We start from the raw sequence: 12,500 nt of genomic DNA on the forward strand, positions 1-12,500 counted from the left end.
AAGACCTTTAAACAGGTCAACATTCACAAGGCTGCGGGGCCAGACGGATTACCAGGACGTGTGCTCCGGCCATACGCTGACCGACTGGCAGGTGTCTTCACTGACATTTTCAACCTTTCCCTGACCCAGGCTGTAATACCAACATGTTTCAAGCAGACCACCCTAGTCCCTGTGCCCAAGAACACGAAGGCAACCTGCCTGAATGACTACCGACCCATAGCATTCACGTCTGTAGCCATGAAAGGCTGGTCATCAACACCATTATCCCAAACACCCTAGACCCACTCCAATTTGCATACCGCCCAAACAGATCCACAGATGATGCAATCTCTATAGTACTCCACACTTCCCTTTCCCACCTGGACAAAAGGAACACCTATGTGAGAATGCTATTCATTGACTACAGCTCAGCATTCAACACCATAGTGCCCTCAAAGCTCATCACTGAGCTAAGGACCCTGGGACTAAACACCTCCCTCTGCAACTGGATCCTGGACTTCCTGACGGGCCGCCCCCAGGTGGTAGGGGTAGGTAGCAACACATCTGCCACGCTGATCCTCATCACTGGAGCCCCCCAGGGGTGCGTGCTCAGTCCCCTCCTGTATTCCCTGTTCACACATGACTGCGTGGCCAGGCACAACTCCAACACCATCATTAAGTTTGCAGACGACACAACAGTGGTAGGCCTGATCACCGACAACGACGAGACAGCCTAAATGGAGGAGGTCAGAGACCTGGCAGTGTGGTGCCGGGACAACAACCTCTCCCTCAACTTGATCAAGACTAAGGAGATTATTGTGGACTATAGGAAAAGGAGGACTGAGCACGCCTCCATTCTCATCGACGGGGCTCCAGTGGAGCAGGTTGAGAGCTTCAAGGTCCTTGGTGTCCACATCAACAACAAACTAACATGGTCCAAACACACCAAGACAGTCGTGAAGAGGGCATGACAAAGCCTATTCCCCCTCAGGAACCTGAAAAGATTTGGCATGGGTCCTGAGATCCTCAAAAGGTTCTACAGCTGCAACATCGAGAGCATCCTGACTGGCTGCATCACTGCCTGGTACGGCAACTGCTCAGCCTCCGACCGACCGCAAGACACTACAGAGGGTAGTGCGTATGGTTCAGTACATCACTGGGGCTAAGCTGCCTGCCATCCAGGACCTCTACACCAGGCGTTGTCAGAGGAAGGCCCTAAAAATTATCAAAGACCCCAGCCACAGACTGTTTTCTCTACTACCGCATGGCAAGCTGTACCGGAGTGTCAAGTCTAGGACAAAAAGGCTTCTCAACAGATTGTTACCCCATGGGTCAGAGGAGGAGACATAATCACACCATTAACAACCCTCTGGGTCAGAGGAGGAGACATAATCACACCATTAACAACCCTCTGGGTCAGAGGAGACATAATCACACCATTAACAACCCTCTGGGTCAGAGGAGGAGACATAATCACACCATTAACAACCCTCTGGGTCAGAGGAGGAGACATAATCACACCATTAACAACCCTCTGGGTCAGAGGAGACATAATCACACCATTAACAACCCTCTGGGTCAGAGGAGGAGACATAATCACACCATTAACAACCCTCTGGGTCAGAGGAGGAGACATAATCACACCATTAACAACCCTCTGGGTCAGAGGAGGAGACATAATCACAAGCAGCTACTCTTCCTGGGGTTTATTATGGATCCCCATTAGTTCCTGCCAAGGCAGCAGCTACTCTTCCTGGGGTTTATTATGGATCCCCATTAGTTCCTGTCAAGGCAGCAGCTACTCTTCCTGGGGTTTATTATGGATCCCCATTAGTTCCTGCCAAGGCAGCAGCTACTCTTCCTGGGTTTTATTATGGATCCCCATTAGTTCCTGCCAAGGCAGCAGCTCCTCTTCCTGGGGTTTATTATGGATCCCCATTAGTTCCTGCCAAGGCAGCAGCTACTCTTCCTGGGGTTTATTATGGATCATCATTAGTTCCTGCCAAGGCAGCAGCTACTCTTCCTGGGGTTTATTATGGATCATCATTAGTTCCTGCCAAGGCAGCAGCTACTCTTCCTGGGGTTTATTATGGATCATCATTAGTTCCTGCCAAGGCAGCAGCTACTCTTCCTGGGGTTTATTATGGATCATCATTAGTTCCTGCCAAGGCAGCAGCTACTTTTCCTGGGGTTTATTATGGATCATCATTAGTTCCTGCCAAGGCAGCAGCTACTCTTCCTGGGGTTTATTATGGATCATCATTAGTTCCTGTCAAGGCAGCAGCTACTCTTCCTGGGGTTTATTATGGATCATCATTAGTTCCTGCCAAGGCAGCAGCTACTCTTCCTAGGGTTTATTATGGATCCCCATTAGTTCCTGCCAAGGCAGCAGCTACTCTTCCTGGGGTTTATTATGGATCCCCATTAGTTCCTGCCAAGGCAGCAGCTACTCTTCCTGGGGTTTATTATGGATCCCCATTAGTTCCTGCCAAGGCAGCAGCTACTCTTCCTGGGGTTTATTATGGATCCCCATTAGTTCCTTCCAAGGCAGCAGCTACTCTTCCTGGGGTTTATTATGGATCCCCATTAGTTCCTGCCAAGGCAGCAGCTACTCTTCCTGTGGTCCAGCAAAATTACGGCAGTTTATATAATAACTGTAGGAGAATACTCAACGTGTTTTGACTCTCTCTTAACAGTGGTCCCTTAGAGTTCCCTCACCTGATGGTCAGCTGGACACTGTCACTCCACTTAGAAGGTCGGCCTTGGCTATGCCACTTCCATGACTGCTTTTTCAAAACCTCTGACTATTCCTTTCCACGGTCTCTGATTGAAGAGTATTCTTCAATCTAATCATAATGGCATCATTAAAGGGTAAAAAGCTCTGTGTGTGGGAGTTGGCTAGAGTTGTACGGTACATCCATCCAGCCTATCTATCTGGTGCTTCTGCAGTGCGGGGGAGGCCAGTCAGATCAACCCTTTCATCTCTGTTTTCTTTTGGCTGATGGAGATAAAGAGATCTAGGCATCCTTTATCCTTTAATGTGAGTGCTAGATAGGGAATATGTTGTCTCTAATACAACAGAGCAGTAGCCTCAGTGTTTCCCTGCCAGACAGAGGCGCCCCAGGCTTTGGTGTGAAGATGGGAGGGAGAGATACGAGTGGCCTGTCCATCACCTCAACAGAAAGATTACATCCAAAATGGCACATTGTGTAATGCACTACTTTTGATCAGAGCACTATATTGGGGATAGGGTGCTATTTTGGAAGAAGTCACAGACTAGTGTGAAAGACGGGAGAGAAGCATGGCTTTATCCCTGACGAGCACAACAACCACAAGATATATGGTTTCATCAGCCCTCAATCACCCAGCCAGCAGGTTAACAATACAGGAGATAAATCATTTTCACACGTTTGACTTTTAATCTGGGAAACCAGAAACAAATGTGATCTATATCTCACCCTTCGATCTTCAACATGATAACATTCATCCTCTCTCTCTCTCTGTTGACCCCGATAACACCCTTTCCAGACCACATGACCTGACCACAACTTCCAGGTTGTGAGGAAAACCTCTGGACCTTACCCATGACTACCCAGAGTCATATATCTACAGCTGGGACATAGAGGTTTCTGTATTATAATCCATTTAACATGACACTACATCCCCTGGTAGTCGTGTTAGAGCCCCATTTAACATGACACTACATCCCCTGGTAGTCGTGTTAGAGCCCCATTTAACATGACACTACATCCCCTGGTAGTCGTGTTAGAGCCCCATTTAACATGACACTACATCCCCTGGTAGTCGTGTTAGAGCCCCATTTAACATGACACTACATCCCCTGGTAGTCGTGTTAGAGCCCCATTTAACATGACACTACATCCCCTGGTAGTCGTGTTAGAGCCCCATTTAACATGACACTACATCCCCTGGTAGTCGTGTTAGAGCCCCATTTAACATGACACTACATCCCCTGGTAGTCGTGTTAGAGCCCCATTTAACATGACACTACATCCCCTGGTAGTCGTGTTAGAGCCCCATTTAACATGACACTACATCCCCTGGTAGTCGTGTTAGAGCCCCATTTAACATGACCTACATCCCCTGGTAGTTGTGTTAGCTCCCATTGGGCAATATTTCAATAGCAGTTCACATCATTTTCTGAATTTTAAACAATGACATGTACAAAATTCCAAATTAGCATCATGGAATGTCCAAAAGCCACGAGCATCGCCTCCATTCTAAAAGCCACGAGCATCGCCTCCATTCTAAAATGTGGCCCAGCTCCAATATAATTGGTTCTGTCAATGCCCATCCGGTTCTACGATGAAACATCCAAACTCACACTACATCAGCACCAGAATCAAATAGGGTAGTTTCAGAGTTATGCTGTGGGTGTCATGTCTTGGCTGTTGGCTCTAGGGCCAGTCTGGGCAGGACCTCCGCCTGGCCAAGTGTTCTAATGTCATGTCCTTTGGGCCAGTCTAGGCAGGAGTGCTGCCCGGCCCGGTGTTCTACTGAAGTGTAAAGACTGGTGTAAGGATGAAAACACAGTGACACCCTGCAATCAGACCATTACCTTGTCACTGGGTCAGGCCTTGTTGGGCAGGAGAGTCGGGACAAAGGGAGTCAGTCATTACCCTGTCAGACAGGACAGGCCCAGCTGCCCCTCCTGTCTCCTCCTACCTCAGAGAGCCAGCTGAGACTGGCCTGTGAGGTATTAGGAGGCAATAGTCAGCTGGGCCTGGGCTGTGAGGTAGTAGGAGGCAGGAGTCCGCTGGGCCTGGGCTGTGAGGTAGTAGGAGGCAGGAGTCCGCTGGGCCTGGGCTGTGAGGTAGTAGGAGGCAGGAGTCCGCTGGGCCTGAGCTGTGAGGTAGGAGGAGGCAGGAGTCCGCTGGGCCTGGGCTGTGAGGTAGTAGGAGGCAGGAGTCCGCTGGGCCTGGGCTGTGAGGTAGTAGGAGGCAGGAGTCCGCTGGGCCTGGGCTGTGAGGTAGTAGGAGGCAGGAGTCCGCTGGGCCTGGGCTGTGAGGTAGTAGGAGGCAGGAGTCCGCTGGGCCTGGGCTGTGAGGGTAGTAGGAGGCAGGAGTCCGCTGGGCCTGGGCTGTGAGGTAGGAGTCCGCTGGGCCTGGGCTGTGAGGTAGTAGGAGGCAGGAGTCTGCTGGGCCTGGGCTGTGAGGTAGTAGGAGGCAAGAGTCCGCTGGGCCTGGGCTGTGAGGTAGGAGGCAGCTGGGCCTGGGCTGTGAGGTAGTAGGAGGCAGGAGTCCGCTGGGCCTGGGCTGTGAGGTAGTAGGAGGCAGGAGTCCGCTGGGCCTGAGCTGTGAGGTAGTAGGAGGCAGGAGTCCGCTGGGCCTGGGCTGTGAGGTAGTAGGAGGCAGGAGTCCGCTGGGCCTGGGCTGTGAGGTAGGAGTCCGCTGGGCCTGGGCTGTGAGGTAGTAGGAGGCAGGAGTCTGCTGGGCCTGGGCTGTGAGGTAGTAGGAGGCAAGAGTCCGCTGGGCCTGGGCTGTGAGGTAGTAGGAGGCAGGAGTCCGCTGGGCCTGAGCTGTGAGGTAGGAGGAGGCAGGAGTCCGCTGGGCCTGGGCTGTGAGGTAGTAGGAGGCAGGAGTCCGCTGGGCCTGGGCTGTGAGGTAGTAGGAGGCAGGAGTCCGCTGGGCCTGGGCTGTGAGGTAGTAGGAGGCAGGAGTCCGCTGGGCCTGGGCTGTGAGGTAGTAGGAGGCAGGAGTCCGCTGGGCCTGGGCTGTGAGGTAGTAGGAGGCAGGAGTCCGCTGGGCCTGGGCTGTGAGGTGGTAGGAGGCAGGAGTCCGCTGGGCCTGGGCTGTGAGGTAGGAGGCAGCTGGGCCTGGGCTGTGAGGTAGGAGGAGGCAGGAGTCTGCTGGGCCTGGGCTGTGAGGTAGTAGGAGGCAGGAGTCTGCTGGGCCTGGGCTGTGAGGTAGTAGGAGGCAGGAGTCCGCTGGGCCTGGGCTGTGAGGTAGGAGGCAGCTGGGCCTGGGCTGTGAGGTAGGAGGAGGCAGGAGTCTGCTGGGCCTGGGCTGTGAGGTAGTAGGAGGCAGGAGTCCGCTGGGCCTGGGCTGTGAGGTAGGAGTCCGCTGGGCCTGGGCTGTGAGGTAGTAGGAGGCAGGAGTCTGCTGGGCCTGGGCTGTGAGGTAGTAGGAGGCAAGAGTCCGCTGGGCCTGGGCTGTGAGGTAGGAGTCAGCTGGGCCTGGGCTGTGAGGTAGTAGGAGGCAGGAGTCAGCTGGGCCTGGGCTGTGAGGTAGTAGGAGGCAGGAGTCCGCTGGGCCTGGGCTGTGAGGTAGGAGTCCGCTGGGCCTGGGCTGTGAGGTAGTAGGAGGCAGGAGTCCGCTGGGCCTGGGCTGTGAGGTAGGAATGGTCAGTCCTACTGTTCAGTGGCTATGTGGATTCCATCTAGTGATGGACCTGTACTGCTGGGCCTGGGCTGTGAGGTAGGAGGCAGCTGGGCCTGGGCTGTGAGGTAGGAGGAGGCAGGAGTCTGCTGGGCCTGGGCTGTGAGGTAGTAGGAGGCAGGAGTCTGCTGGGCCTGGGCTGTGAGGTAGTAGGAGTCAAGAGTCCGCTGGGCCTGGGCTGTGAGGTAGGAGTCAGCTGGGCCTGGGCTGTGAGGTAGTAGGAGGCAGGAGTCAGCTGGGCCTGGGCTGTGAGGTAGTAGGAGGCAGGAGTCCGCTGGGCCTGGGCTGTGAGGTAGGAGTCCGCTGGGCCTGGGCTGTGAGGTAGTAGGAGGCAGGAGTCCGCTGGGCCTGGGCTGTGAGGTAGGAATGGTCAGTCCTACTGTTCAGTGGCTATGTGGATTCCATCTAGTGATGGACCTGTACTGCTGGGCCTGGGCTGTGAGGTAGGAGGCAGCTGGGCCTGGGCTGTGAGGTAGGAGGAGGCAGGAGTCTGCTGGGCCTGGGCTGTGAGGTAGTAGGAGGCAGGAGTCTGCTGGGCCTGGGCTGTGAGGTAGTAGGAGGCAAGAGTCCACTGGGCCTGGGCTGTGAGGTAGGAGTCAGCTGGGCCTGGGCTGTGAGGTAGTAGGAGGCAGGAGTCAGCTGGGCCTGGGCTGTGAGGTAGTAGGAGGCAGGAGTCCGCTGGGCCTGGGCTGTGAGGTAGGAGTCCGCTGGGCCTGGGCTGTGAGGTAGTAGGAGGCAGGAGTCCGCTGGGCCTTGGCTGTGAGGTAGGAATGGTCAGTCCTACTGTTCAGTGGCTATGTGGATTCCATCTAGTGATGGACCTGTACTGCTGGGCCTGGGCTGTGAGGTAGGAGTCCGCTGGGCCTGGGCTGTGAGGTAGTAGGAGGCAGGAGTCCGCTGGGCCTGGGCTGTGAGGTAGTAGGAGGCAGGAGTCCGCTGGGCCTGGGCTGTGAGGTAGGAGTCCGCTGGGCCTGGGCTGTGAGGTAGTAGGAGGCAGGAGTCCGCTGGGCCTTGGCTGTGAGGTAGGAATGGTCAGTCCTACTGTTCAGTGGCTATGTGGATTCCATCTAGTGATGGACCTGTACTGCTGGGCCTGGGCTGTGAGGTAGGAGTCCGCTGGGCCTGGGCTGTGAGGTAGGAGGCAGGAGTCCGCTGGGCCTGGGCTGTGAGGTAGGAATGGTCAGTCCTACTGTTCAGTGGCTATGTGGATTCCATCTAGTGATGGACCTGTACTGTTGCTGCTCGTTTTATGGCATAACAATTACATACTTACTCATGAGATACAGTGCCTTCGGAAAGTATTCAGACCCCTTTACATTTTCCACATTTTGTTACGTTACAGGCTTATTCTAAAATGCATGAAATGTCTCCCCCCCTCATCAATCTACACACAATACCCCATAATGACATCACAATACCCCATAATGACATCACAATACCCCATAATGACATCACAATACCCCCTAATGACATCACAATACCCCATAATGACATCACAATACCCCATAATGACATCACAATACCCCATAATGACATCACAATACCCCCTAATGACATCACAATACCCCCTAATGACATCACAATACCCCCTAATGACATCACAATACCCCCTAATGACATCACAATACCCCATAATGACATCACAATACCCCATAATGACATCACAATACCCCATAATGACATCACAATACCCCATAATGACATCACAATACCCCATAATGACATCACAATACCCCATAATGACATCACAATACCCATAATGCCATCACAATACCCCATAATGACATCACAATACCCCATAATGACATCACAATACCCCATAATGACATCACAATACCCCATAATGACAAAGTGAAAACAAGGTTTAGACATTTTTGCAAATGTATTTAATTTTGAAAGGGGAAATATGACATTGACGTGTATTTAGACCCTTTCCTCAGTACTTTGTTGAAGCACATTTGGCAGCGACTACTGCCTCGGGTCTTCTTGGGTATGACGCTACAAACTTGGCACAGCTGTATTTGGGGAGTTTCTCCCATTCTTCTCTGCAGATCCTCTCAAGCTCTGTCAGGTTGGATGGGGAGCGTTGCTGTACAGCTATTTTCAGGTCTCTACAGAGATGTTTGGGCTCTGTCTGGGTCACTCAAGGACATTCAGAGACTTGTCCCAACCCACTCCTGCGTTGTCTTGGCTGTGTGCTTAGGGTCGTTGTCCTGTTGGAAGGTCAACCTTCGCCCCAGTCTGAGAACCTGAGAGCTCTGGAGCAGGTTTTCATCAAGGATCTCACTGTACTTCGCTCTGTTCATCTTTCCCTTGATCCAGACTAGTCCTCAGTCCGTGCTGCTGAAAAACACCCCCACAACATGATGCTGTCACCACCATGCTTCACCGTAGGGATGGTGCCAAGTTTCCTCCAGACGTGATTCTTGGCATTCAGGCCAAAGAGGTCTCATGGTCATGAGGAGTGAGGATGTGGCTTTACTGAGGAGTGGCTTCCGTCTGGTCACTTTACCATAGAGGCTAGATTGGTGAAGTGCTGCAGAGATGATTGTCCTTCTGGAAGGTTCTCCCATCTCCACAGAGGAACTCTGTCAGTGACCATCGTGTTCTTGGTCAACTCCCTGACAAAGGCCCTTCTCCTCCGATTGCCCAGTTTAGCCGGGCGTCCAGCTCTAAGAAGAGTCTTGGTTGTTCCAAACATCTGGTACCCTTTCCCAGATCTGTGCCTCAACACATTCCTGTCTCTGAGCTCTACAGACAATTCCTTCGACCTCATGGCTTGGTTTTTGCTCTGACATGCACTGTCAACTGTGGGAGCTTATATAGACAGGTGTCTTTCCAAATCATGTCCAATCAATTGAATTTACCACAGGTGGACTCCAATCAAGTTGTAGAAACATCTCAAGGATGATCAATGGAAACAGGATGCACCTGAGCTCAATTTAGAGTGTCAGGATTTTGAATCTCATAGCAAAGGTCCTGAATACATATGTAAATAAGGTATTTTGTTTTTTTATTTTTAATAAAATTAGCAAACATTTCTAAAAACCTGTTTTCACTTTGTCATTGAAGGGTATTGTGATGTCATTATGGGGTATTGTGATGTCATTATGGGGTATTGTGATGTCATCATGGGGTATTGTGTGTAGATTGATGAGGGAAAAAACGACTTAATCCGTTTTAGAATAAGGCTGTAACGTAACAAAATGTGGAAAAGGTCAAGGGGTCTGAATACTTTCCAAAGGCCCTGTACTTCTAACAGGTAAGCCTACCTTGCAGTTAACATTTAATTGAGAAGGTTTTGGGGAAAGTGTTTGTCAACCCTCAAGATGTTTATCACATCAACTGGCTTCACACGGAGTGATGGACAAATACATGCAAGACAGACAGGGGAAATATTGTTGGAAATTAATTGGTAGATAGTGTTAGGTTTGGCTTTTAAGCCAGTAGTGTCTAACCAGGGGTGGGATAATGTCAATGTTGCGTTGATTAGATAGGAGCTGGGAGTTTGAGGGGTTGATTAGATAGGAGCTGGGAGTTTGAGGGGTTGATTAGATAGGAGCTGGGAGTTTGAGGGGTTGATTAGATAGGAGCTGGGAGTTTGAGGGGTTGATTAGATAGGAGCTGGGAGTTTGAGGGGTTGATTAGATAGGAGCTGGGAGTTTGAGGGTTTGATTAGATAGGAGCTGGGAGTTTGAGGGGTTGATTAGATAGGAGCTGGGAGTTTGAGGGTTTGATTAGATAGGAGCTGGGAGTTTGAGGGTTTGATTAGATAGGAGCTGGGAGTTTGAGGGGTTGATTAGATAGGAGCTGGGAGTTTGAGGGGTTGATTAGATAGGAGCTGGGAGTTTGAGGGTTTGATTAGATAGGAGCTGGGAGTTTGAGGGTTTGATTAGATAGGAGCTGGGAGTTTGAGGGGTTGATTAGATAGGAGCTGGGAGTTTGAGGGGTTGATTAGATAGGAGCTGGGAGTTTGAGGGGTTGATTAGATATTGAGAGGTCTAATAATTGTGAGATTTGTTTATGACAGTTTGAGGTGGAACGTGAAAATTGCATGACCTTTCAGAATTGGTGGACCAGCTTCTCATAAGTGTTCTGGTAGCTCACCATCAACCTGTTGGAGACCCCTGCCCTACGGTGTCTCTCTGTGTGGTTTTGTTTGTGTTGCTGCTGATGGGAGTTGTTGATGTTGATGGGAGTTGTTGCTGTTGATGGGAGTTGTTGATGCTGATGGGGATTGTTGATGCTGATGGGAGTTGTTGCTGATGGGAGTTGTTGATGCTGATGGGGGTTGTTGATGCTGATGGGAGTTGTTGATGCTGATGGGAGTTGTTGCTGTTGAGGGGAGTTGTTGCTGTTGATGGGAGTTGTTGCTGCTGATGGGAGTTGTTGCTGCTGATGGGAGTTGTTGCTGATGGGGGTTGTTGCTGCTGATGGTAGTTGTTGCTGTTGATGGGAGTTGTTGTTGCTGATGGGAGTTGTTCTTGGATAAATAATCATCACAAACAGGCCTTCATTCTTCTCAGAGGAATATCCTCATATATATTTTCAAATCATTTGATGAAGAATCTTTTTATCCATCGTCCTAGACGACAGCCATATTCGTCTGCCAGTCGTTCTAACAGAAATATATGATGCAAAATGAGAGCCGGAGTCTTTGTAACTTTGTGTCACAGTTACAGACTATCAGACCCCTTTGAGACAGAGCAAACGATGCCGCAGCCTAAATAATCTTTATCTACACCACCTTCAAACACCCAACGACACAGGTCTGTATAAATAGTCATATCTTCAACGGGTTCTTTTTTTGAGGCCAAAAACCAAAAAAGTAAAGTACCACCCAGAAGCAAAACGCTTTATTCCCCACATCGATGTTATTACTCCAGCCTCAAGACAGTTTTCAATAGTTGAGTCAACCAGAGGATTTTTGGAAGGATGGTCATGGGAGAATACCCTAAAACAGAAGAGCCATTTGTGTGTCTGTCAGTCACATGTTGACAGTATTAATAAAGATATTACATTCACAAGTTCTCACAAACACTTTTATTATATATTTACTATTCCAATGAGTCACAGCACCTCTATGTAGCCATATTGCAGAGTGAATGGCATTCTGGGCAGTAACACGCGAAACATATTCCTTTGGAGAAAACAATATAAAGTGCTTGAGAGAGAGAGAGGTGACAACGGAACGAAATGGGTCATTTGAGTCAAATGGTTTTTGTGGGTTCATCATACCCATGGAAACAGCCAGAGATGGAGCCATCAGTCATCTGCCCGTCTCCATGCTTACCAGCTAGTCTAAATTGTCACTGTAGTCTCCTGTAACTTCCTGGTTATGACAACTTCCTGTCCTGGTGACATGTTGGGTGAAATGGAAGCGGTAGGTTAGATCCAGACAGAGGTTCCCTTTATAGTGCACTACTTTTGACCAGACCTCATAGAACTTTGACTCTAAAGTAGTGCGCGCTATAGGGAATAGGATGCCATTTGGGACCTACATAGACGATGTGATGTCGTTGTTATTAGAGACCCAGGGACTTGCGGACGATCTGTTGGGCCAGGCTGTAAAACTGGTCTCGGTCCTCACGCCACATCTTGGAAGCATCAACGTTCGCTCCACTCTCATCATTGGGCTCTGGAGGGAAAAGGGTAGAGGAGAGAATGGCTTCTTTACACTCAATTGGACATACTAGTGGCAAATACCAAACATCAAATTAAAACAACAGCGCCAACATTAGGTTTCAAGTATGTCAATTTATATTGAGTGAAGTGTTCTGAGGTTGAGATGGCTACAGTACGTAGAGAACACTGCTTGGACTGTCATCTGGAGCAAAGAAACAACAGGAAGAGACCAGGGGCTATAGCTCTACTCCCATTGTTCCTAAAGGGTTCTGTCTGTTTCCCATTGTTCTTAAAGGGTTCTGTCTGTTTCCCATTGTTCCTAAAGGGTTCTGTCTGTTTCCCATTGTTCCTAAAGGGTTCTGTCTGTTTCCCATTGTTCCTAAAGTGTTCTGTCTGTTTCCCATTGTTCCTAAAGGGTTCTGTCTGTTTCCCATTGTTCCTAAAGGGTTCTGTCTGTTTCCCATTGTTCCTAAAGGGTTCTGTCTGTTTCCCATTGTT

The 12,500-nt window shown here is 50.2% G+C and overlaps 1 protein-coding gene across 5 annotated transcripts in view; it reads right to left on the minus strand.

The window, feature by feature from the left end:
- Positions 1 to 11,206: 11,206 nt before the first annotated feature.
- Positions 11,207 to 12,500, minus strand: part of ube2g2 (ubiquitin-conjugating enzyme E2G 2 (UBC7 homolog, yeast)) — a 20,176-nt gene continuing 18,882 nt past the window's right edge. For 2 of the 5 annotated variants that reach the window (XM_020474595.2, XM_031805653.1), the window contains 2 exons: positions 11,879 to 12,015; positions 11,402 to 11,731 (listed from right to left, as the gene is read on the minus strand). In XM_020474595.2, the coding sequence (XP_020330184.1) occupies positions 11,903 to 12,015 (113 nt within the window). In that variant the 3' untranslated portion in view covers positions 11,402 to 11,731; positions 11,879 to 11,902. Of the gene's footprint in view, positions 12,016 to 12,500 lie in introns of all 5 variants that reach the window. The other 3 variants (XM_031805652.1, XM_020474596.2, XM_020474594.2) reach the window with 3 other exon arrangements.

Source organism: Oncorhynchus kisutch, linkage group LG26 (assembly GCF_002021735.2).
Source record: "Oncorhynchus kisutch isolate 150728-3 linkage group LG26, Okis_V2, whole genome shotgun sequence".
In the NCBI taxonomy this organism is placed as follows: domain Eukaryota; kingdom Metazoa; phylum Chordata; class Actinopteri; order Salmoniformes; family Salmonidae; genus Oncorhynchus; species Oncorhynchus kisutch.